Source organism: Paroedura picta, chromosome 12, assembly GCF_049243985.1.
Source record: "Paroedura picta isolate Pp20150507F chromosome 12, Ppicta_v3.0, whole genome shotgun sequence".
Classification (NCBI taxonomy): domain Eukaryota; kingdom Metazoa; phylum Chordata; class Lepidosauria; order Squamata; family Gekkonidae; genus Paroedura; species Paroedura picta.
In genome coordinates, this window is record NC_135380.1 from 7330248 (window position 1) to 7356714 (window position 26467).

The 26467-nt window shown below is 47.3% G+C and overlaps 1 protein-coding gene and 1 pseudogene across 9 annotated transcripts in view; both read left to right on the plus strand.

Annotated features, from left to right (window-relative positions):
* The window catches only part of OPCML (opioid binding protein/cell adhesion molecule like), a 696918-nt gene that overhangs the window by 518253 nt on the left and 152198 nt on the right, over positions 1–26467 (plus strand). For all 9 annotated transcript variants that reach the window (XM_077307199.1, XM_077307200.1, XM_077307201.1 and 6 more), the window contains one exon: positions 22022–22254. In XM_077307199.1, the coding sequence (XP_077163314.1) occupies positions 22022–22254 (233 nt within the window). The remainder of the gene's footprint in view (positions 1–22021; positions 22255–26467) is intronic.
* Positions 8805–8904, plus strand: LOC143822252 (U6 spliceosomal RNA; annotated as a pseudogene).

Sequence of the window (26467 nt, forward strand, 5' to 3'; positions counted from 1 at the left end):
CCTAAGCATGGCTGAAGGTCAAATAGCTGTGACCAGTTGGCTGGCAACTTACCAGCACAACCAGGGGCCCAATCCTGCACATGCTCGCTGTGTATGGCAGCCCCGGCAGAGCAGCGTCAAGGGGCTGGAGTGTGCACTGGAACGAAACCCCCCTGGGCCTCTCTCGCCCACGCTGCCACAGATGCCTCCTGGCAAACAGAGCTCAAAAACGCTTCCGTTTAGCTGGCGTTAATTAAAAACTCAAACTCTGTGCTCCGCAAACCTGCAAATCTTCCAGATGAGCCAGGGAGAAAAAAAAATAAACTCGAGCAAACATTTGCCTTCTGCTATTCTGGCATGTTTGGCATGGTGTCTGGAGCACAAATCGTAGAACAAGCAGAGTGCTCAGCTCACGCGCCGGATGCTTGTCCAATCTCATCGTACTTTGGACGCGCCGCACTCTCACCATCCGTGAACGGGAGCCAAGGCCCTCCACCCTCCTGACCACCTTGTCTCCAGAACTGGATGTTTAGCTGGGCTTTCCCTCCTCCATGGTCACTTTTTCTGATGTTAGCCTTTATGTACACTGTTGAAAAAGCCATGGAGGCTTTTGAACTCTGGTGCTGGAGAAGACTCTTGCGAGTCCCTTGGACTGCAAGGCGAACAAACCAGTCAGTCCTAGAGGAGATCAGCCCTGACTGCTCCTTAGAAGGCCAGATCCTGAAGATGGAACTGAAATACTTTGGCCACCTCATGAGAAGGAAGGACTGCCTGGAGAAGAGCCTAATGCTAGGAGCGATTGAGGCAAAAGAAGAAGGGGACGACAGAGAATGAGGTGGATGGATGGAGTCACTGAAGCCGTCGATGAAAACTTAAATGGACTCCGGGGAATGTTAGAAGTGGGGCAGTCATTGGGAAGCATAGTTGTGGACACACCCACCCTTCAAAGCAGTCATTTTCCCCCAGGGGAACTGGTCTCTTTAGTCTGGGGATGAGCTATAATTCCAGGGGATCTTGAACGTGGGTCTCCACAGCTCAGTTCTCCAAACCCAGCCTTTTTCAACCTCTTGATCATGGAGGAGACCCTGAAATATTTCTTCAGGTTTCGAGGAGCCCCGGAAGTGATGTCAGCTGGCCATGCTGCCCTGCCACCCACCCTCGAAATGACATCACCGGAAGTGACATCACTGCCCACGTTAAGAGACAGGTGCGAGGAGGACTGGGGGAGGGGAGATGCTTCTAAGACAGGAGTGCAGACTCCACCCCCTCCCAGGCACAGAAACTGTGAGAGAACTCAGCCATGCTCCAGAGGGGGAACAATGGACGAGAAACACCACGGACCCCCTCTGGAGCCCCCACAGTCCCTTGGTTGGGAATCCCTGCTCTAACCACAAGACCACACTGATATGCGGTTCCTCGGGAGTTGCCTGTGGTTCCTTGGAAGTTAGAAAAGTTAAGGGAAGAGGAAAACGAAAAGTTACGGGAAGAGGAAGACGAGACTGGTACAGAGTTACCAAGAGATGCAATTCTGCTTTTGTGCATTGACAACAGACGTTGGAGAGGCATGCGGAAGTTCTGCACACATAAAGGGAGGAGTTCACCCTTGTCTCAAGGAGTCATCAGTAGCTCTCGGAGTTGGATCAGGGTGGCTGGTGCTTCCAGATGCTCCCAAGTTTAAGCTTCAGGAGGCTTCTATCTGAGTTTTCCATTCCCACCTATCTGCCCGGCCAATCTACAATTGCAATTTAATTCTCCGTAGCTGTTCTTACATCGTGTATTAAGATACAGAGGAGTTTATCCAACTACTCCAGCTGTTTTGGAGATAATTACTACAGAACCCAACCTGCTGTATAATAATCCTTCCGGGCGAGCAGCCAAGACCTTGTGACTTATTCCCCCAAAGGCTGCAACTTCTCCATTTCAGTTAAGAGTTACAGAGATTGGAACTTGGGATCTTACCATGAAATACATCTTGGCAATAATTGGAGATCTGCTGGAATGGGACGTTCGCGCTGAACCCGATTAAGGGCCAAAGTGTATATAGCATGGAAATGCATTAATTAAAACACCAGCAGGCGATTGACAAGAGGGGGGGTGAGAAGGAGAGAAGCAATGGGGGGGGAGGAAGTGATTAACCCTTTCTCTGTCCACTGCTTAGCCACACACGGACATGTGCATGCATTCCACAGCATCTTTTTGTGGCATTTGGAAATACAGGTAAGGAAACTTATATATAAAACCCACAAATGTAAATATAATTAAGATTATGGAAATGCTTTTGCAATTAACAGGCATGGTTCAACCGACACTGAAGAGGTGAATTATATAAGCTACTTTAAGAAAGGTGAAATATAAATGGGTTAAATAAAGACCATAGAGATTAGGGAAAATTTTTACAACAGGCTTTCTCAATCAGGGTTTCTTTTTTTTCCCTGGAAGGGTTTTCTGAATAGGTGGTTGTAAATTAATTTTAGCATTTAAATTTGTTAATCATCATCAGGTGATATGACCATCTATGGACATGTTGACCCCCCAAATGGCCAGTGATGGGCCTGGAGAGGGTGGGAAGGGAAGAGGCCTTGTGTGGGCATGTACATAAATATGCTTCCTAACCTTATTCTGCATGATCACACCATTTCTGGGGTTTCTCAAGGGTAAAAAGAAAAATTGAGAAAGGCTAATCTAAAGCCTCTTGTGGCGCAGTGTGGTAAGCGGCAGAAATGCTGTCTGAAACTGTCTGTCCGTGAGGTTGGGAGTTTGATCCCAGCAGCCGGCTCAAGGTTGACTCAGCCTTCCATCCTTCCGAGATCGGTGAAATGAGTACCCAGCTTGCTTGCTGGGGGTAAACGGTAATGACTGGGGAAGGCACTGGCAAACCACCCCGTATTGAGTCTGCCATGAAAACGCTGGAGGGCGTCACCCCAAGGGTCAGACATGACCCAGTTCTTGCACAGGGGATTCCTTTACCTTTACCTAATGTAGAGCAGCACCCAGAAGTGACGTCACATCCTGCCAAAACTCCAACCTCCCCAAGCACTGTCCCCCCCCCCCCCCCCCGTTTGCTGAGGCAATCCTGGTATGACAAACCTAATAGTTCTCCAGTAAAATTTAAACATGCTGAGTCTGGGCTAGACCATGCCCTTTGTTTTCTGAGGAATGCGCGTCACAAAACAATACATTCTTCCCCTCTGTAGAAAAAAAGACAATGCGAAAATCCAAACATGTCCTGCGTTTGCCTCCAACCCTAAAGGCTTTGACCTCCTTTCCCGCTCAAGTTGAGCTCAGTGATTGAAGCCAATTTCGGCTCCTGGAGGTGTTTTTTCAGGTACACAAATGCCCTTCAAGCAGCACATAAAAGAAGCGATCAACCTGCAGCGGAAATATGGGGAATGCACTTTTCTATAGCTGTGGAAGGAACCCGAACTCTCCAGCCAAATTGTATCTCTAAATTCAGTTTGTAACTCAACAGTATTTTTTTTTATCACCTGCAAGCTGAAGGCAGAATTGTACGAGTCGGAGAAACATTTGATATTCCTTCCTCCTCGTGTGGGCTGTACAATTATAACTTCCAAGGATCCCTCCCCAAGCTTGCCTTTAATGACTTCAGCAAATCCGTTTGCTACTGGGGGGGACGGGGGACTGCTACAGTCTTCTTTGAGGGGATGTTCCGTTGAAGTTTCCCATGTTTACTTGCACCCTATTTATCTCCCACTCGGTCCTTAATAATCCTTCTCTGCTGTGCGTGGTTTGCACCTTTCAGATAGTTCCAGGCAATTATGTCTTCTTTCATCATAGACCAGCATTTAAGAACATCAGCAGTAGTCATGTGGGTCACCTGTGGCCGACGTATTTGGAAATATCGCTATTGCTGACTTCCATCAACACTTTGGGAGATCTGTTTTTCACCTTGATGGTTCTGGATGGAGAGAAACAAGTCCAGTTCTGTATTTTTAGGGAAGTCTAATATAATGTTTAACTGAAAAGAGGTGGCTTGTCGAACTTGGGGAACTGAATAGAAGGTTCCATGTAGGTGTGGCAAAATATCAGGTATTAGTGATAAATGGTGGGGGGGGGATTGGAACTCCCCAGCATTTCCCTCTTGTTCCCCTCTGCTGCAGGAGGTGGTGGGTTCTCCATCTTTCGAGATTTTTAAACAGAGTCTGGGTAGCCATCTGACGGAGAGGCTGATTCTGTGAAGGCTCAAGGGGGTGGCAGGTGACAGTGGATGAGCGATAGGGTTGGGAGTGTCCTGCACAGTGCAGGGGGTTGGACTAGATGACCCAGGAGGTCCCTTCCAACTCTGTTATTCTATGATTCTATAGTTGCCAGTTCCAGATTGGGCAACTCCTGGAGATTTTGAGGAGGAAGAGTCTAGGGAGGGGAAGGACTTCAGTGGGGGATAATGCCATAGAGTCGACCTTCTAAAGCAGCCATCTTCTTTCAGGGAACTGGTCTCTGTCACCCAGACCTCAGTTGCCCTCCAGCCACCCCATGGAGATTAGCGACCATAGCCAGAAGTACTACTGAAATGCTTACCAGCTCTTGTCTTGTATTGTCTTTTTAAAATGAACCCTCTTTGCCCGTATGCCAGTGTCTCTGCCAAGGGGCATCGTCAAAGGCATTTTACTCGCTTGCTTCCCCAGTTGGCAGGCTGGTGCCTGCATTTGTGTTTAACTGGGGAAAGGAAACAGGCTCTGTAGTGCAGCCTGATTCACAGTAGCCGCAGCCTACTATTAACACATGTTAATTACCAGCACTTAATTACAGAGGTAGCTACAATTGCACTGAATCTCTCCCTCTCTCTCTCTCTCTCTCACACACACACAATTTCTCGCCCCCTCCTTTCTCCACCCTTCAAAGACTAAGACAATTTATAAAGAAACAAGTCTTAGAAGGGCTTCGGGATCTTGAATTTCCAGGTCTACTAACACTGCTGGTGATAAACTCTTTGCTTTCCCTCCCAGCTCCCCTCTTTCTGATTGAAGAACACTAGAAATCAGCCGGGGAGCAGGTGGTGCATTGTGTTAGATTAGCACTGATTGAATTCTTACACAGCTGGCTGATTGAGGCTGCTGTTTCGGCAAGCGCATGATTCTGCAAACATTGGGCTGCAATGAAGAGGGCATTTTGCTGGATCGGGTCCCCTCGGCAGCCTCCTTGGCTCTTCAGACGCTCCCTGCTTTGCTCGCCCCTTTCCGTGTGGCATGGAGTGGAAGTCGGCTTGGATGCCAGCCCAGAGGGGACCAAGGGCAGCTGTAGTGATCACTGGCAACTCTATGGTAAAACGAGGAAGTAACAATGACCTCATGGCCATTACCAGGCTTGGACGTCAACTTGGTCTATGCCTGGGTGGTTTCACCCATTTCAGGTTGGGAATTCCTGAGGATTTGAGGGTGGAGCCTGTGGTGTGTGTGTTGGGGTGTTGGGGTGTGTGTGTTGGTGTGTAGAGCCACAGATTCCCCCCTCCAAAGCAGCCATCTTCTCCAGGTGAACTGATTTCTGTTGTCTGGTGATAGCTTTCAATTCTGGGAGATCCCCATGCTCCTAGGGGGTGGCAGGCTGCCAGTTAAGCAGGGATACCAGTCCCCGAGTGGGACCTGAAAATCCCCCATTTTACAGCTCATGTTCAGGCGAAAGATCGGTTCCCCTGGAGAAAATGGCTGATGTGGAGCGTGGACTCCTTAGCATATCTCACTGAGGTCCCTCCCAGACTCAAATCCAGCACGCTTCTGGCTCCACCAGGAGGTTGGGTATGGAAAGTGATGAGCAGAGATTCTCTGTGAGTGAATCCAGTGGGACTTACTTTTGAGTAAAACCTGCACAGGATTGCCCTGTCCATTGTTGAACTCAATATGATACTTAAGGAAAAGGCCAGAGGTTCTCACCTCCCCATATGAACTTCCGTACTTGAAAACAAGTAAACCTATTTTAGGCTAAAAATATTTGATATACTTGCTTGGATTGGGGGGCGGGGGGAGGAAAGACCTGCTTTTGACTACATATAAGTGGTAGAAAAAGGGCGTTCAACCCATGCTGTCTATAATTTTGTTAACAGAACTTCTGAAAAATGTCAACAGCTGACAGCAAAAGGTATTTGCCCTCCTGAAAGGTCTCTTTTCTGAATCTCGAAACCCTAAATATGGTTTGGGCTTGATGTACATAGTTGCTCATCCAACAGTGAGGGGATACCTTTGACAGGACCCAAGGCCTCCTTGCTTTGTGTTGCTTCACAGTGTGGAAAATGAGTCCTTGAGCTAGGGATTTGGAGATTTGATCAAACTGAGATTTGCAGAGCTCATAACTTTCTTTGTCACTTAGACCGTTCTCCTGTGATTAGTGTGTTCAGCAGCAGGTTTTAGGTAAGGGCGTCATGTCCCAGGATCTCTCTCCTGCATCAGGTACCCTGCTGTAGTAAAAGCAGGTGCAAAAGAAATGTATTTGCTTGGAACAGGAGCAGGGTTTAGTGTTCTATTTCCTCTAAATGGAGACATGTGTCTAGAATAGCTGCCAAGCACAGTTGTGTTCTGCTGAAAAGAAGATTTAGCTGGATTTGTGTGCTGTTGGCCTGATCTGGAGAACTGTGTTTGATTCCCTGCTCATCCACATACCATCAGCTGGGGGACCTTGGGCTACGCACAGTTCTCCTAGGGGTGTTCTCACAGAGTCGTTCTGCTAGAGCTCTCTCATCCCCACCTCCCTCACAGGGTGTATGTTGTGGGGAGAGGAAGGAGAAGGTTTCTGTAAGCTGCTTTGGGACTTCTTTGGGTAGTAAAAAGCAGGGTATAAAGAACCAGCTCTTCTTCTCCTGACTTTTGCAGGAAGCCCTGGGCAATTTAGTTCTGTTAATATTTTAAGAGCCTGCTTACACAACCACACTCCCCCTGTTCTTTATTTGGGGTGACAACCATTACAGATAAGCAGATTCCATGCTTGTTTAGGACTGTGCCATGAAGAGTTATCTGCTCAGATCTTAGTAGTATCTATGAGAACAAAGTAGAGTTTACTGTCATCCATAAGGCCCAGGAGGGAAACAAAGAGTGAGCACACTAGAGACCTCCTGAAAGGTAAGATGGAATGTCACCCTAGCTGCAATCAAGGTTGTGACTCTAGATTCTAGACTGGGAGGTGATATTCAAGAGAACACACAGGAGCCACTCTATTAAAGTGGGCTGTGGCTCATTCTCAAAACAGGTTGAGCACCCTCTGTATAAGGGTCAACTAAAGTTGCCAACTCTGAGTTGACAAATTCCTGGAGATTTGGGAGGGGACAACTGCAGAGGAACCATAGAGTGCACCATAGAGTAAGCACTTCCTCCAGTGGGGAAACTGATATCCATTGTTTAGAGCAGGGGTAGTCAAACTGCGGCCCTCCAGATGTCCATGAACTACAATTCCCAGAAGCCCCTGCCAGCATTCGCTGGCAGGGGCTTCTGGGAATTGTAGTTCATGGACATCTGGAGGGTCGCAGTTTGACTACCCCTGGTTTAGAGTTTAAGTTGTAACGCTGAACGATCAGCAGATCTCAACTGGAAGTTGACAACTCTGTCTGAGACCCCGGAGGCCCCTTTAGCAACAGGGCAGCATGCATTGGCCGCCATTGTTGAACAGCTTCTAAGAATGGTGAAGTTAATTAGGGTATTGTGAAGGGTTGGTGATTAAAACCTCAAGAGAGCCATTGGGCTGGGTTGCGTACTGTAAAACTGGCCTAGCTGATTCTCCATGGGGTGAGCTTGAACAAAATTGCAAGTCTGGGTATCAAGAGCCAAACATTTCTAGGCAAGAAAGACCTTCCCGTCAGCCAGCCTGCCCGCCAGCCCGTCAGTCACGGTCTTTATTGCCCAAGCCATAAACTGTGGTGAGGAATCAAGAACATCTATATGGACATAAAAAGTCTATTTCACTTATCCAAATTAAAACAATAAAAAGCCATGCCCTGACCTTAATTTATATGAAACCTGACTTTTGCAGATGCCTAAGGAAAAGTAGCCATATGAGTAGCAATATTTCAATTCTGTCCCATGAAAAGGACACACACACCCCATCCCTAGGGTTGCCATGTCCCTCCTGGCAAATAATGGGGGGGGGATTAAGGAGGAGTGGGAGATAGGCCCAACTGACATTGCAACAACCTTTCTACATTACTTCCATCATGACCCGGAAGTGATGTCATCACATGATGACACTGTAGAATTTAGACAAAGACTCTATGATCACTTTGGTGCCTACCACAGGGCTTTTACCCAAATACAGAGTGTCAGTCCACCACCACCAACGTGATGACCTAATTTCTGGGTCACATTGGAAGTAATGTAGACCCCTTGCTGTAATGCTGACTGGACCTCGCTCTTTTTACAGGTAAGACTCTCCTCACCAGGTGGCTGGTTAGTAGCTAGGGCAGTGGAGCCTGGTTGTGGGGGACCCCACCTCCACAAGGGAGCCTGGCAACCCTACTCCCAGCATAGTATTACTAATCAAGGTTGACCTTGCCCCCTTTCCCCTTAGATAACAGTACAGTCTCGAAACAAAGCTTTTTTTATTCAGTATTACAAATGTATAATCCCGTTTTTAAGCATTTTCCCCTATTGACTTTCCAGTATTACACAGAGACTAAAATCTTAATGATGTAAGTAATTGCTGATTATTGCTGTTAATAAAAATGGCCATCTGTTGAATATAGAATGTGCACCAAAATTTGCAGGGGTTTAAATGAAGTATCAGTAGACTGTGCCTTATTCTCCTTGTGATGTATTTGATCTTGGTTTCTTTCTTCTGTATGGACAGCTGCCCTTTGGAGATCTCTGCCATCTAATTTATCTACTCATTGGGTGCTCACTTTAGCAGCATATATACTAAAATTGGAACGATACAGAGAAGATTAGCCTGTCCCCTTCCCAAGGATGACACGCAAAGGTCTACTCATTGGATTCCGCCTTCTCTATGACCTTTTCCGCACCAGAGCCTCCACACTGGGCTGCATCCTGGCGTTTGAGCCAGGGCAGGTTGCCCCACCTCTTCCTGCTTCCACATGGGGGAGCATTTAGCCCGGTGCCCCTCCTCCGCCCCAGATTTGTGCTCCCTCATGAGAGCCAGAGCAGTGTAGTTCCCAGTGCGGAAACGGTCTATGCCATCATCCACATTTTAAGAGTATGTGTAGTGTTAGCTCTTCCAAGTAGCCATGGCACAGTGGTAGACAACCCACTTTGCCTTCCGAAGGTCACAGGTTCAATCTCTGTCATCTCCAGTTAGAGGATTTATCTCCCTACAAGCTGGAGAACCCCTGACAATACTAAGTTAGAGGTACCAATGCTCAGATATGGTATAAATTAGACTTTCATGTATTACTAGCTGCCAAAATGGATGGGACTTCTACTTACTAGAGCAGGGGTCCCCACCCCCCATAAGCCTGCAGGTGCCTTGGGAATTCTGACACAGGGTAATGGGCGCAACCACCAAATAGCTGCCTCAGGAGGTGGAACCAACCACAAAAGTTCAGGGATGAAGTTTATCCATTGGATTGTCAAGGGTAGGGTTGCCTGATCCATGCTGGGAAACTCCTGGAGATTTGGAGTGGAGCCTGGGAAGGACAGGGACCACATTGGAAGAAATGTCACAGTGTCCACTTTTTGTCAATTTCTTCAAGAGATAAGCTGTGATTCCAGGAGGTCCCCAGGTCCCACCTAGAGGCTGGCATTCCTAGTTAGTCATCTCCATGGGCTAACCCCAGTTCTCTCATGATTCTCTCAGCCCCACAAGGGGCCAGTTATGAGGAGAGAAAGAGATTGTAAGCCCTTTTGAGATTCTGTAGGGGCAAGAAAAGCGGGGTACAAACCCCAAGTATTCTTCTTCACTCAGATCTCCCGTGAACAGTTAGAAGACCTGCAGAGCAGAGGTGCTACCTGGCCAAGCTCACTTTCTATAAACACTTGGGAGGCAGCAGGAAACGGATTGGAAGGTGCCATGGACACCACATAGGGAACCCCTTTGCTAGAGTCTCATTAACGGTTGGGTTTTCTCGTTTGTTGATCGGTTGTACTCGAGTGAGAAGACTAGCACCAAGGAAGTTGAAGGCAAAGAACTTGAGTCGAAGCCTGCCAAGAAAAGGGCGGGCAGAGTTCTGGCAGCGTGCGAATCCCTGGTGCCAACAGAAGGGATTGGGAGCTAAAGCTAAGAGCCTTCTGTCCTCATCACCATGAACAAATATCATTCGCAACAAAAGCGGAAGCCCAGCAGACACCATCCTTCCCTCTAGGACCGATTGTCTTAAACCCGACGTTACATGCCACAGATGTCATCGCGCTGGAGGCTAATTTGATGATTTACGTTGTTGAGAGAGGATTAGTAGAACCTCTGCTTTGATGGCCTGTTTCTAATTTGCATCTTTAACGAGGCGGGAGCCCAGCCAGGTTCTGTTCTTTTGTGTTTACTTCTGAGGAACTGTGTTTATTTCTGACGATTACAAAATAAATCTTCTCTTCTGTGTGTTCTCTCTCTCTCTCCCTCCCTCCCTCTCTCTCTCCTCCACCGCAGCCGCCTGGAACGAATTGCTTTTGGAACATGTTAACTTTGTAACTAGAATAACTACAAGAAGAAAAGGAACTATCCAATTATGAGCCCCCAATTTTTTTGTGTTTTTTAAAAAAATTAATTAATGTTCCCTCCTCAAAGAACGTAGCGCCCACGCGCTTGTCCTGATTCTTCTGAAGATATTTGGAAAATTTGCAGGTGTAAAGCAGAGTCCAGGTTACTAAATATAGGAAGGAAATGTGGTACGGTGCTTCAGATCTTCTTGCAGGTTGGATTAACCGTTCTCTTTAAGTTAGGACTGGTTTAGTGACCTGGGCAAATTTTGTTCTGGTCATTGGCCTATAAATGCAAGTTTGACTGACTTTTAATTATTATTCTTTTCAAGACTATGTTATGATTGTGAGGAGTTGAGGACAAGTTTGGGTCCTTCAGTGAATTTAGGACCTTCAGAGAGTTTAGGTCCTTCAGTGACTCTGAAACATTCCACTGGTTAGAGATGTACACTTCAAATATATTCATTTTGTCTTGGAATTTCAACTAGTGGATAATTAGGGATGCCAGCCTCCAGGTGGGACCTGGGGATCCTTTGGTTTTACAGCTCATCTCCAGACTAAAGAAATAAGTTCCCCTGGAGAAAAAGGCTTCTTTGATGGTGGACTCCATAGCTGTGCACTCCATTGAGGTCCCATCCTGCCCACTCCCAGCTCCATCCCCAAAGTCTCCAGGTATTTCCCAACCCAGAGCTGGCAACCCTATGGATCGTTATTGTTTTCCTGAAATTTCACGAGTATTGGTATAGTTTCCAAAGTCTATTAGAAATATTGGTTATCAGTAGACCTGGCTTCCATCTGAGTCTATTGGACATTGGGTTGCTGATTCCAACTTGGAAAATCCCTGGATACTTGGGACCAACGTTGGGGTAGGTGAAATTTGGGAAGGGGAAGGGAGCTCACCAGAATGTGAAGCCATCAGGACCAACTTCCAATCCTGCAATTCTGGGAGAACAAAAATAAACAGAGGTAGATCTGTCTCTGCAGGCCCAGTCTACTCCCCTGTTTCCAGTGAGTGGTGGTACTGACAGCTGGAGGCCAGATCTACTGCTTATGAACAATAGTGCCAAAATAACCCTGAACTCTCTTGAGTTTAGTCTGAGAAAGAGTGCTTGCACTCGAAAGTTCACACACTGAATAAATCTTTGTTGGTCTTAAAGGTGCTACTGGACTCTGATTCTCTTGAGTTGAGACTGCTTTGTTACTTTCAGGGTATTTCAGGACTGAAATGGAACAGGAAAGCTCAGGGACTGTTCCGGAGCAGAAATACCCAAATGTTTATCGCTCCGTCTTTCCCCTCTGTGCTGCACACACACAAACAGCCCCACTGAGGAAGCCTACCTGCCTTCCTTGTGGTCACGCTGCTAGCAGGCCTAAAGAAAGGCAGAGATGGTTATTTCCTCCCAATCATGTCTGGGAGGGAGGTTAGCTTCATGGCTGTCAAATTCTCTCCTGCGTGAGCCTGGCCCGTTACCATCCCTTGCAGTCTTCCTAAATTGCTTGTCAGTTATGTTAATATTATTAACTTCTGCAGTGTGCTGCTGAATTAAGCTCTTGCTTTAAAACACTGTAGGTTTTATTGGCCTTACTTGGGGGGTGGGGGGTTATCCTGCAGGGTTCTTTTTTTGATGTTTTATTAATTTTCCATGAATCTTCCACTACTCCTTAATTGCCCAGATTACCCTACTGGCTCACATAATCGGTTTGCATCTGCTCTGACTTGCAGTTTGCTTCAAACAAAACCCGTTAGCACTTGAGTGGCTTGTTTACACATATGCAATATGGTAAAAAAAAAAAATTGTGTCCAAATGCGCACCACTTTCAGTTCTAAAACGTATTGCATGTTTGAATTCTCTTTTGCTACATGTATGGGGACAATTCCCACACAGACAGACATAGGATATTATATTCTGCACGATCACACCACTTCTGGTCTTTCTTGAAGCCTGAAGATGGTTTCAGGTGTTTCTCAATGTGAAAACAGTTGGGAAAGGCTAGTCTAGAATATCTCCCCCCCCCCCCCCCGATGACCTTTTATTCCCCAGGTAGTTCCTTTTTAATGTGATGTTCTTCTAGTTTGGGGAGGGGCAAAGTGCATCAGGAAGGCATGTAGAAGTTCCCAGGTTCCATCTCTGGCATCTCCAGTTAAAGGAGGGGTTGACTTTGGGGATGAGAAGGAGCTTGGTGGGGATGGGATCTTATAGACTCCACCCACCACAGCTTCTGTTTCCTTCAGTGGGACCAATCTCTGTAGTCGGAAGATCGGTTGTAATTGTGGTAGACCTCCAGGCCCATCATCCAGCCCAGTTTTTCAGTGGGACATCTGTATACGCTCTAACAAAGTGGACCAGATGGAAAACACGATTTCTTCCTGTTGGAATATGCAAGATCTGTAGAGTGCATAGGGATGCCAGTCCCCTGTTAGGGGCCTGAGCATCCCCTGGTTTGGGGAAGGCAACACTCTGGTTTTGGGGCAAAGCTCTATGGTTAAAGGCTAATTCTAACATAGAGTTTTTTGCCCAAAAGCCAGAGCGTCATCCTCCAATGCTGCTGACATGCCGATATCACTTCCAAGTGATATCAGCACCCTGTGTTAATTTTCATGATCCATCCCGCTCCCATAATGCACACACCCCATCCCCTGCTGGCAGCTACAAGGGACCTGGAAACCCAAAGCATGCATGATTCAAAAGGATAGGAAAGATATCCTATGGAAGCATCAAGGGAGATGTATAGTTAACATAGTTAGATTGAGAATTTCTTTTTCTCTTCCTCAAATAGTCTCCTCCAGTGTCCTCATTGGCTCAGCTGGAGAGTTCCTCCTCCTTTGAACATCCGTCTTCCAGTTTGCCTTCAGGTGTAGCTCAACAGTTAGACTGCTAGGCCTCCCCTCTCTCTTTACCCAGTTCTCTTCTGAATAAAAATCTTCATTCTTCAAGCTGCCAGTGCTGGGCTCCGTTGCATAGTTAAACTCTGCCCACATTTCCCACCTCCGAGTTCGGTGTTGCTGGTATGAGAAAGCTTCCCGTTCTCTGCCTACCTGGTGAAAGGGGGGTTTGAACAAGGGTCACGGGAGTGGAACCTAAATGCTTTCATGCCCCAATTATGCTGCAATGGCGCTGCATGAACGAAGCCGGCAATTTGCATTTCCCTGCAATTTGAGGAGGATCAGTCTTGAAAATGTCCCCAGACTGTGAAGCGGAGCTGAACTCGAGGTACTTTTCAGAGGCTTTTTGCAGAATGTGTTGCCTGGTAATATTGGTCTGTCAGTTCCATCAAGCAAGTGCTTTGTCACACATCCAGACTGGCTTACATTGTGTTATTATCTCAGGCTGCCTTTGCTGGAATCCACAGGGACTTTATTATAGATGAGGTTTCGTCAGGAGCACGGAAAACATGCAGGAGATGACAGGAGACACTGAATCCCACTACGGGAGCACATCCGCTTTGAGGCTTCTCGCCCATAGGAGTCGTCAAGATACACTTGCGTGTGGGTGGGCAACGCTTGCGGAAATCTCAGAATGACAGCGAGGGAGGGAGGGAGCATTTGTTTAATGGGGAGGAACTTGTGCGCCCTTGATGCCTTTGTAGGGTGGCCGACCTCCAGGTGGAACCTGGGGTTTTCCCGGAATTTCGACTCTAGACCACAGAGATCTGTTCCCCTGGAATCAACAACAGATTTGTGTGGCTTCACATCTCTGCTGAGGTCTTCGCCCTACCCAGGCTTTCCCCCCAGGAGTTTTGCCAGTGGGAATTGACAACCATGTTGTTGGCTTTCTCAACTAGGGTTTTGTGAAACCCTAGGGTTTCTTGATGGCCCTGGAATGGGTAGGAGATAATTTTCACCTTTATTGGGTGATATGACCATGTATGGTCATTGACACCCTCCTCCCAAAATGGCCAATGATGGGCCTGGAGGGGTTGGGAAGGGGAGGGGCTCCAGGTGGGCGTGTCCACAGCTATGCTTCCCAACCGTATTCTGGACAATTGCGCCCTTTCTGGGGTTGCTCGAGGACCGACAAACATTTAAGGGGTTTCTCAATGGTAAACAAGTTGAGAAAGGCTGTCCTGTTGCCTAAGGAAGCCAGACTAACTGCACAGACCTATATCAATGTTTGTTTGGAAGCAAATCTCTATTCATGCAAAGGAATTTACTCCCATGTAAATCCCATCTGCCTTGACCTGGGATAGCCCAAGACCAAGGTTGCTCCGCAGAGAGAGACAATGGAGATCCACCTCGGAATATCTCTTATAATGAAAACTCTATGGCAGGGGTAGTTAAACTGTGGCCCTCCAGATGTTCATGGACTACAATTCCCATGAGCCCCTGACAGCGAATGCTGGCAGTGGCTCATGGGAATTGTAGTCCATGGACATCCGGAGGGCCGCAGTTTGCCTACCCCTGCTCTATGGGGTTGCCTCGGGTCAGCTGTGACCCAGCAGCACTTCTCCCCACCACCAAGTCCCATCTAGGATGTCAGCCTAAACAATGCAAAATCTAAAAGAGAATAAAAAATCCTAGAAGAACTGATAAGAAATAAGATCCTTTGCAAACAATTGCTTTCTTACTACACTGGTTCTGCACATCGTATATGGTGCACCCATTTCAGCAGTTCTTTGGTGTGGGACTTTATTTTATTTATTTCTTTTTCGAGGGATTGGGCAGCTCCCAAGCAAAAGGCATAATTTGTTTTGAGAAAAGATGGAGCACGTGTGACCCATGCTGGAAAGTGTTACAAATGCCCATCGGTATCATCAAGCAAGTGGGTATTTCAATGGAGAAAAATGGGGGGGGGGACTTTGGTCCAGCGCCCACCCGAATTTACAGCTCAGAGCCCCCCCTCCTCCGGCATTTAGCCCTCATGAAGGAAGCCTGATTGTCTCTTCAGACTCTGATCCTTGTTCTTCATCTTTAATGAGGAGAGCGACAAGTTCCTTGAAGGGCTTTATGCTCGATATTTATATGAACACAGACATGCAACTTGTCTGTTTTACATATTACTGCCCTGATTTTCCCAGCCCATGCAATGAATAATTTACCAAAAAACGTGTGTAAGTATCTCTTTATTATTCATTATAATGAACTGAGACAGGAGTAATAGTCCACTAGACTGCAATCCCCTTAGGGCTCAACTTAACTAGGCTCCGCTTAGTTCTCCTGCAGTTAATTTAAATAAAGGGAGGGGACCCAGTGTTAGAACAGCGGGCTGTGCAGGGAGTCAAGATGGAGATGGATGGGAGGGGGGGGAGGAAGGGGAGGAAAGAAGCAGTAGAGCTCTCTGGATTCTGTGCTGTGAAATAGAGTAGAAATGGCGCCAGGGGACAGGGATCTGTGCACTTATATTCTGCTTTTCAGACAAGAATGAAGGGATTCTTATTCACAATAATAAAGGGACACAGGCCCAAGGTCTCAGCGTTAAAAACAAACAAGAAGACAGGAGGAAAAGAGAGTGGAACAGAATCAGACTGACAAGATCCATGTTTATAAGCTAATTGGAAGCCAAGGAGATCTCCCCCTGTTGGAGTCTTTCCTCATAGGGGGTCCAGTGGGGTTTCCAGTCCACCACGGTGGGAAGAGGTGGTAGGGTTGCTGGATCCTGGTTGGACAACTCCTGTAGATTTGGGGATGGAGCCTGGGGAGGATAGGGACCTCAGTGGGGTACAATGCCACAGAGTCCACCCTCCAAAGCAGGGTTTCTCAACCAGGTTTCCGGGGCGCCCTGGGATCATGCGAGGATTCCCCAGGGGTTATGTAGCCTTTCCCTGAATTTTAGAAGGCCACTGAACCCACTAGATGTCACTGGAGCCCATTTCCTCTTCTGCTCTCCAGGCCTAGCCTCTTTCTTCACAGTGGAAATGGTAAATGATCAATTGATTGGCTGTCTCCTGCATCTTAACTTCCATGCCCAATTCTCTGAAGGGGCATGCTACCATGTCCCGGGGCTCTTCAAAACCTGAAAATCATTCCAGGGGTTCCTCCATAGCTGGTTGGAAAAGACTACTCTAAAGCAGGGGTCGTCAACCTGTGGTCCTCCAGATCTCCATGGACTACAATTCCCATGAGCCCCTGCCAGCAATTGTAGTCCATGAACATCTGGAGGACCACAGTTTGGCTACGCCTGCTCTAAAGTATCCATTTTCTCCAGAGCAACTAATCTCTTTAGTCTGGAGATCAGCTATAATTCCAGGGGATCTCCAGGTCCCACTTGGAGGGTGGCATCCCTTGGTCCAACTTCCTGAAAGCCCTTGGACCTCCAGCCCAGAATGTTCTTCCTTTCCTTTTCTGCTGTCCTTCAGGGTCCTAGAAATTAAGAGCAAGAAATCAGCTGTAGGGAGAACTGCCAAAAAAGTGAAGCAACGGGAGACCACTGTGATGCGAGGTGCACACCCTCCAAGCAAGGAAAGATCAGGCATGATTGAGGAGAGCTTCATCCCCGTGCCACCCGGGCCTGCCTCAGATACAGGCAAATCCCTTGCCTCCCTGGACACTTGGATGTCAGCCAAAAACAGAACACGAGAACACCCAGAGGTCGAATTGCCAGGGAAGGTTGGTTGCTCTGCTGAGATGTCAAATCAGATCCCTTCTGGGGCACAGCCAATCAGAAGCCATTGTCTTTGGTTCCCCAATCAACACAATAAGCTCATGACCGCAGTGATGAAACAGGAAGGGGTGGAAATCAAGTCAGCGCCATTAGCGTCCCCAGAACTATTTGTGTCTGGGTGGAAGATGGAGGAATGCCATATGGCTAAATATACATTTCCAAACTAAGAATAACTGAGTCTGGAAATCATAGCTTGTGCAGTTAGGGCAGGGCAAGAAATAGCATACAGGAAGCTTATTGCATTGTTATAGTATACAAAGCATGTCCTGGTGTTTCACCCATTCATCTCCATGCACCATGCCGTGCACCTGCGTCTGTATTGCTGAGATCTTGAGAAATGCAGGGCCTGGAACAATGCTTTTAATTCTACTTGTTACCGAGTGAATTCGGGTATTGCTCTTGTCGCTGTGGGTTCGTCTGCTAAATTCCCTGAATCCCGAATGGGGCCACAACCCTCCATGTTCCGCAACATTTCTGAACCTTAAAGCACTTCGGTCTGATCAGGGCTTGGATGCAGAAACCTGGAAACCTTCTGTATTTCACCGTGTGCTCTGCGCTGGCAGAAAGGCAGGCTATAAAGGCAAGAAATAAAAACAGATAAATCAGGCTACTTTATCAAATGGTGTATTTGTTCTGGAAGCGTTTCAGTTCCTTTCCCTCCTCCTTCCTTGTCTGGCTCTCTTTTATGCTGCGTATAACTACCTCTTGGAAATGCGGGTTGCATCCATACATCAGCGGCAATTGTGCTGCTTTGCTTTGACATTCTGTTGCAATTGGATTCTTTTATCCGCACTGGGAAATCCAGGTGCAATTGCTTTCTGGAGTGCCACAATGGTGTGATGTCCAGCAGTGTGCAGATGCAGCCATGATGCCTGAAGCTTTCATATCTAATGTGACAGGGGACAAGAGAGGCCAAGGGGCTCATGTAGCCCATGGGCATCTGGAAAGCTACAGTTTGGCCACCCCCGGATGGACAAACAGTGGTTCTATGGGATGTTCTATGGGATGTCAAGGCATTTGTATTTCTGGTCCACATTTCTGCTTCACTCTTATCATTACCTTTAGAGTAGCCACTTCCAAGCAATTCATCTGATAATAGGTAAAGGTAAAGGTGTCCCCTGTGCAAGCACCAAGTCATGTCTGACCCTTGGGGTGACGCCCTCCAGTGTTTTCATGGCAGACTCTGTACAGGGTGGTTTGCCAGTGCCTTCCCCAGTCATTACCATTTACCCCCCAGCAAGCTGGGTACTCATTTACTGACCTTGGAAGGATGGAAGGCTGAGTCGACCTTGAGCTGGCTGCTGGGATCGAACTCCCAACCTCATGGACAGACAGCTTCAGACAGCATTTCTGCCGCTTACCACTCTACGCCACAAGAGGCTCTTCATCTGATAGTAGGCACTCACTTTTCTTGCATCCCCAGGTTTGTAAAGAAGGGTGTAAATATGTTGTGAGAGTTTACAGTATGATTGCAGTCTTCTAGAGATGATCATCAACCACAATAACAAGAAAACATGGATAAGAGTAATGGTCACATGAATCTAGCTTGTCTGTGTGTCATTGTTATGTGTTTATTTAGATTAGGGAATCCCAACCAGACGTCTGGGGAATCCTGGGGTTACGGGAGAGCTCGTCAGAGTTTACACAACCTTTCACCCAAATTCGGATGGCCGTTGTCCTCACTAGATGTCACTGGAGCCCAGTTTTCCTGTTGCTCTACAGGCCTAGTCACTTTCTCCACAATGGAAGTGGGAGATGATGGATAGATTGGCTGACTCCCGCATCTTACTTCCATGCCCACTTCCCTGAAGGGGCAGTTTCCCACTCCCAGGCTTCCTTAGGAGTGTGGACTTCTAATCTAGAGAACTGGGTTTGATTCCCCGCTCCTCCTCTAGATGCAGCCAGCTGGGTGACCTTGGGCTAGTCACAGCACTGAGAAAGCTGTTCTGACCAAGCAGGTATATCAGGGCTCTCTCAGCCTCACCTCCCTCACAGGGTGTCTGTTGTGGGGAGTGGAAAGGAAAGGCGAATGTAAGCCAGTTTGAGACTCCTTTGGGTAGAGAAAAGGAGCCTATAAGAACCAACTCTTCTTCTTCAGTAATATCAGGGCTCTCAGCCCCCCACCTCCCACACAGGGTGAATGTTGTGGGGAGAGGAAAGGGAAGGTGATTGGAAGCTGCTTTGAGACTCCTTTGGGTAGGGAGAAGTGGCATATAAGAACCAATTCTTCTTCTTCCTCAATGTGTGAAAAAAATTTTCAGGGGTTCCTCCACAGCCGAACAGTTTGAAAAGGTGTCCCCACCACACTTTTCTCCCAAAAATTGATTTGCCACTTCATTCTCCAGTCCTCCATTTTCCCCTTGGAACAATCCAACAGGTGGGGAGGAAGGGGGCAGAGACTTTTTTGGGGGGAGAATCATACCAATGCACTGGTGTTGCTTCCAGCCCAACCTGGAGACCATGCCATTGGGCCTTGGCAATACTGTAACATGTGGCTCTGTGCTTTAACCTCAGGCTTTGGGGGGAATGCTAGAGCGTGCCCCAAAGAGATGGCATCACTTTCAGGAAGTGATGTCATAGTGTCAGTTGACAGCCAATCCCCCTCCCATTTCCCCCAGTATTTTTGCCTCCCTGCCCAAGTGAACAGTGGCAGGTAGCTCAGCGTGTGTCTTCCAGATCCTAGTCTAACTCTCTAATCAACACATCATGCTCTTTAGTAGAGCTGGGGCTGTAGTTTCCCATGATGTCTCCAGGATGATCTGCTTATTGCCTGTGGCATGCAGTTTCCAGTAACTCACTTCCCTGCGAGTTCATTGTCTGCTGGAATCAGGTCAATAGCCCTGACAAACTCCACCGCTGTCAATCTACCTATCAGGGTATCGCAAATTTACCTTCCTCTTTTCCCAGGAAGCTCGGGAAAAGAGCTAGACTATGCTTCAGCCTTCCTCCATGTTATCCTCCCGAAAAACTCAGGAGATAGGTTAGACTGGATGAGTGATGGACTCAGGGTCACCCAGGAAGCGTCAGGACTGGGAAGGGGGTTTAATCAAGGTCCTCTCAAGGCCTAGTATGACCTTCTGCCTACTGCATTGAAATCAACAGGATCATCTCAATATTCCCTTTGCCACCTGGTTCTAGGATCACATCCCAACCCTTCCACAAGGGAATGAGCGAAGCCCTTCCAATGACCTTTGGGCTGGATCACGTTCACCACAAACTCAGCACAACAAAATGGAAGATCAGACTTCCAGTAGTAAACAGCTGAAACAACGGGCTGGGAGGGAAAGGTGGGTGCTAATTAAAAGTGAAGATGGTAAGACCAAGGGAATGGAAGTGGGTAAAAGTGAAGACTGGCTAAAAGGACAGGGTTCCTCTCTTGTCCTCCTCTCCTCTCCTCTCCTCTCCTCTCCTCTCCTCTCCTCTCCTCTCCTCTCCTCTCCTCTCCTCTCCTCTCCTCGCTCCCACATGTATCTTTTGCCTAATGTGAATAGATAAACTTAGGCAGCAGAGGAGTGATTATTGTTTGTACATAGCAAACTGCTATTAGCAACTCTGACCTGGATCTTTCCCCCCATCTTTTGGTTTAATTAAGGCAGGCTAAAAAGTCTAAATAAATAGGTACAATGTCCTGTGCAGATAGCTCCAGTGGGATCTACATGCTTAGTTGTGAATGTATCTCCTGTTCCAAATTCTAACATCTCTCTCTCTCTCTCTCTCTCTCTCTCTCTCTCTCTCTCTCTCTCTCTCTCTCTCTCTCTCTCTCTCTCTCTCTCTCCATAAAATCATACACACGTTGTATGAAACAGTGGATATTTTGAAAAGAAGAAGTAATTCATTATCATTTCAATTAACAATAATATTTGTTAAGTGCCATTGAGTTGCAACAAAGCTATGGTGAACTCTTAAGGGGTTTCAAAGTTTCCAGCTTTAGGTTAGCAGAGATGGCCTCACCCAGCAGAGGTATAGTTGAAGGCGGGAAGTCCTTGAGTTTGCTTCTTCATTGGCCACAGGGAATGCCTTCTTCTTATCTACCAGAGTGATGTTCTCAGTTCAGATTATCTGGAGTCCCAAGCTCCTCTGAGCAGTGATGTGACTTTTCCCACCATCATTTTGGCACATGTGAGTGGGGGACTTCACAATGAGCCATAAGTTTTTGGATGTCTTAAAGTGTGCAGAAGAGAGATGATGTTCTTGACCTCAAGAGGCCCATTGCTCATGGGAAGCAGAAGGCTGGGGCAGAAAAACCTGAGCCATCTTTTCTGGCTTTGGAGTTTGATAAATCTCCTTCAGTTAGCCTGTTACCTAGGGTTGCCTGTTACTTAGGGTTGCCAGAAGCTGCCACGCTGTTAGCTTAGGAGGAGATTTCCCCCATCCTTAACCGAACCCATAAGAGCATTTGGCGTGCTAATGTCATCTGGAAGTGTTGTCGGGATGTCGGAGAGGTTTGGTGGAATGCTCTGGCTTTTGAGGAAACTCTGTGGTAAACAATCAGCCTCAAACCATTGAGTTTTATCCAAAACCCAGAGCATCTCCACCAAGGTCCCTGGTGTGGGCATGTGACTTCCATCAGGATGTTCTTCCTGATTCCAGGGGGGGGAAGGAACGAGTTTAGGGGGTGGTCCAGGGGTGAGGATTTTCATGAAAACAGCTCTTGGGGGGGGGGGCATGATTTCCCCCTGCTTTCTGAAATTCCCAAAGTGGGAGAGAAGTGCCAAAGTGGGGGTTCCCCCAGGCCCAGTGGGGGCCTAGCTTCCCTCCTGTTACCTGAAAGTCTCACTCAGGATATATCAATCACCTTGAGAGGAAATCATGGCTCGAGAGACCACAATACCACCTGCTCACTCTCTTCTATTCCTCCTTTTTCAGATGTACCGTGGACAACAGGGTCACGCGAGTAGCTTGGCTGAACCGTAGCACCATCCTTTATGCCGGGAACGACAAGTGGTCAATAGATGACCGGGTGGTCATTGTCTCCAACACCAAAACCGAGTACAGCATCAAGATCTTTAACGTGGACATATACGACGAAGGCCCTTACACCTGCTCCGTGCAAACCGACAATCATCCAAAGACATCGAGAGTCCATCTCATCGTTCAAGGTAAGGCGTTCCGGTGATGGCTGAAGAAATTAGGATATTTCATGTTGAAGGGTTTCTGCCTTTGAATAGGCACTCAGGGACTTATGAATCTAACTGTTTCCACTTAATGCTCCGTCGCGCAAGAGCTTGTGGTTAAAACTTGGGCCTCTGGGTGTCATTTCACGTACCCTGCTCTCAGGACATGCGTGATGTCCACGGTCGTCGCCGGAAGGAACAAATGAGCCTGCACAACTTCTGCCGGCACAGTTTGATTGAAAGAGCCGGGCCGGGTCACTGGCGGCCCAGTTCTAAGCATTTGTCTTGGCAGGTTAATACTTCAGCGGTGTTCATGTATTTCGGGGAAATATCACGGTGTGTCACGTCGTTCCTGCACAGCAGTTTGGAGCACCAGTCTTAAGCTGTTCTAATGGCACTAATAACATTTATTTGCCGGACCAGGGAATGCGAGGACTGGTGATTATGGCTGCATTTAAAATGAGATCTCAGGCATTGGTTATTCACTCATTCATGCATTGCCTGTGTTGTTAAGGTAAAAATGTATCCACTATGTCAGGCTTTCTCAACCAGCATTTCGTGAAACCCTGGAGTTTCTTGATGCCCCTGGAAGGGTTTCTCAAATGGGTAGGAGTTAATTACTTTAAAAAAAATGTTAAACCTTTATTGGATAATATGATCATATATAGTCATGTTGACCCCCCCCCACACACACACACACAAAACTGGCCAATGATGGACCTGGAGGGGGTGAAAAGGGGAGGAGGCCCAGGTGGGTGTGTGCACAGGTATGTTTCCCGGCCATAATATGCACAATTGCACCACTGCTGGGGTTTCTTGAAGCCTGAAGGATGTTTCAGGGGGTTCTCAATAGTAAAAAATTAGGTCTGCAATACCTGAATATGAAACTGGGCCCTGCAAGAGTTCTTGATTCCAAAGGGACTGTAAAATGGAGTAATTCCACCATTTGGGTGGAATTTGGTTGGGTCCAATGAGCGATAGAACAACAGGGCATGGGCCCTCTTCCGTATCTCTCCTCCTGAATGTGAGAGGGGGTTGTGTAAGTCAAACCAAGGGTAGCAAACTGAAACAGAAGGCTATGATTTATGCTTATTGACCAACGTAACTTTTTAAGTGTGTTTTTATTCTTTTAACTGTTCATGGAACTATAATTATGCTGTGAACGGCCCCAAGCTGGCAGAGCCAGGAGGGGCAGTTATAGAAATTTAAGCATGAATGAATGAGTGAATGAACAAACGAACAGACTAAAATAGAGAGCCAGTTTGGTGTAGTGGTTAGGAGTGCAGACTTCTAATCTGGCATACCAGGTTCAATTCTGCGCTCCCCCACATGCAGCCAGCTCGGTGACCTTGGGCTCGCCACGGCACTGATAAAACTGTTCTGACCAAGCAGTAATATCAGGGCTCTCTCAGCCTCACCCACCCCACAGGGTGTCTGTTGTGGGAGGAGGAATGGGAAGGCTGCTTTGAGCCTCCTTCAGGTAGGGAAAAGCAGCATATAAGAACCAACTCTTCTTCTTCTTCTTCTTCTTCTTCTTCTAAAATCCATAAATGTTCTGCCAAAGAGGAAGCAGGTTGTATCACTTAATGATTTTGTTCTTTTTCCCCCTTTGTGAATTTGACTAATCCTTGATTCAGGAGCTTCCCAGGGGCAGCTGGGAACATGTGTCCTCTGACTTTATGTGTTTTATCAAAGTGTTTCTCAACCCAAAGTGGGATGTAAAGCCTCTAAAAGTGGGTTGTGGTCCAGTACTTTCTGACTGCTTTTGTGTTGTTTCCTAGAGTTGTTATTGTTTGGAGCATGTTAAGATGTGCAAAACTCTTCCATAATAGATGAATTTATACACACAACTGAATAGGTTGATTATGTGCCCCCCTCCCATTATAGTCTCTTTTTTTCTAGTGCCCCCCCCCCAGTGCTGAATGCATGGCTCACCTTTGTCCTAAAAGATACTAGAATGAGATAGCAGGCACTGGCAGGTGCATATCTGGGAGGGAGGGAGGGAGGGAGGTACCCATGGAGAAAATTCAGCCTGTGACAGCAGCATCTCTCCTATATTCTACTGGATTCCGAGTTCCAAAGGGACACAGAGATTTCTAAATATGGAAGGCAGTGCCTTGGTGGCACCTTAGTGGCCTTGACAGCGGAATTATCTTCTTTGGGGGAAATGCAGTGCCAAAATAAAAAGAACTGTCAGGCACCGTAAGGGAAGAGACTCAAAGAGAACGAGGCTATCACTTTTCCGGAGGAAAGAAGACAGATTGTGTAAGTGTGTCAAAGTCATTGCAGCCATCAAGGGCTTTGGGCACAGAGCTTCAAGGGGATGATGCCGCAAGGGAGCTGCCTTCCCTGAACGTGAGCAATTGGGTAGACAAAGAGGGAGTTCCCAGGTCTCTTCTGATAGAAGCATCTCAGAGCTTCCACATCAAGCACCAACCTGACGGGAGGAGGCATCCTGGAGCAAGTCCCCCTTTGAGGGAGTTCAGTGGAAGGGAGCGTTTGATTCCACCGAGAAGGCTCAGAAATGGATTTTACTGTCGTGCCGGTGGATTGAGCTCCATGGGCATTCTCCATCTTGTAGCCATTGTTACATGAACTCCTCTTGGTATGTGGCTACAGTCTTTTCTTCCAGGCTTTTAATAGTATGTGCGGGGGGGGGGGAGCTTTAAACCTTTAAATTATTACATACAGATGTGGTCCTGGAAAGAGTCAGAGGGCACAAGATTATTTTGTTGATGGTTCTAGGAGTGCTTCCACGCCCAGCATCTGTAGGGAGAATAGAAGGCAGAAGGTAAATATATATTTTGCCTGCCCGTCATTGTGCTTGGTCCCTGAGAGAGACTTGATCCGGGCCTATTTTGAAAAGATGCCTGATGGCTGGGTTGAAAAGTCCTAATATACGGCTGCTTGTGTGGACCTGTTGGAGATCGAATTTGGGCTGGAAAAATCCAATCCTTTGGTAGAGCTATCTTCTTTCCCCTCCTGAGGGGCTGGCTAAGTGGAGATGGGTTGGGGGGAGCTTGATTGATTGATTGATTAATGTCTTCATGTTAAGCAATATTTATTATTTATTTAAAATAATCAAGATAAGAAGATGAGCTTGCATAGTTGTTGGATTGACATGGGTGGCCCTGCCTACCTGCTTTCCTTTGGGAGGAACTGATTAGTTTACCGCTCTAGGTAGGGGAGTGTGAAATGTGTAGAGTGGAATTAAAGCAATCATCAAGCATCCAAGACATTTTTCCTCCTGTATATATGGCTAATTTTCTCCTTTTTCTAATGGCAAAGAACAATGAGCAGTATTGACCTGGATGGCTCAGTCTCGCCTGAGCTTGTCAGATCTTGGAAGCTAAGCTGGGTTGGCCCTGGTTGGAATTTAGATGGGAGACCACCACAGAAGTACAGGGTCACAACATGGAGGCCAACCACCTCTGTTCATCTCCTGCCTTGAAAACCCATGAGGGATCACCATGAATCAGCTGAGACTTGACAGTACTTTCTACCACCATTGTAGTGCCTGTTTCCTCTTGTCTGACCTGTTAGGGATACAGGACTGCAAAGGGGCTAGGCTCCTAAGTGACTTATCTCTGTGTCCATTAGGACTGCTGACCTTTAGGTGTTGCCTGGAGATCTCCTGGGATTACAACTGATCTCCAGTTGACAGAGATCAATTCCTCTGGAGAAAGTGAGCATGTTGGAAGGTGGACTTGTTGGCGCATTATACTCTGTCTCCATCCCTTCTTCCATAAACGGTGCCTTCCTCTAGCTACAACCTCAAATCTCTAGGTATCGCTCAGCCCAGAACAGGTGAATCTGTGAGCATGGGTGCCTCCAAGACAACACCATGGAAAGACTATAGCAGATCTTTGAATTTCCAGTAAGTGGTGATTCTGCGAGATGGGCACATCCAAAATTCCGCACTCCCCCCAAAGAGCTGAACTTGACAAGTGTGCATACACTGACATCATGTGTGTACCCTTTTGCGCAATCCTAGTTTTGGCAGTTGCAGACAAGGAGGGCTCACAAATCTCTCCCCTTGAGAGGTCTCCTTCCTTCACGCTTCGTCTGCCTCTCCGCCCAGTCCCTGGAGGAGCTCTTCCTTCTCCATAGAGAGAAGTTGGGATGCAGTAACCTTTCACTTCCCCGTGGTTTCCTAGTGGGTGGCTGCTGAATGTCCTACTGGTGCTTTCTCCTGGTT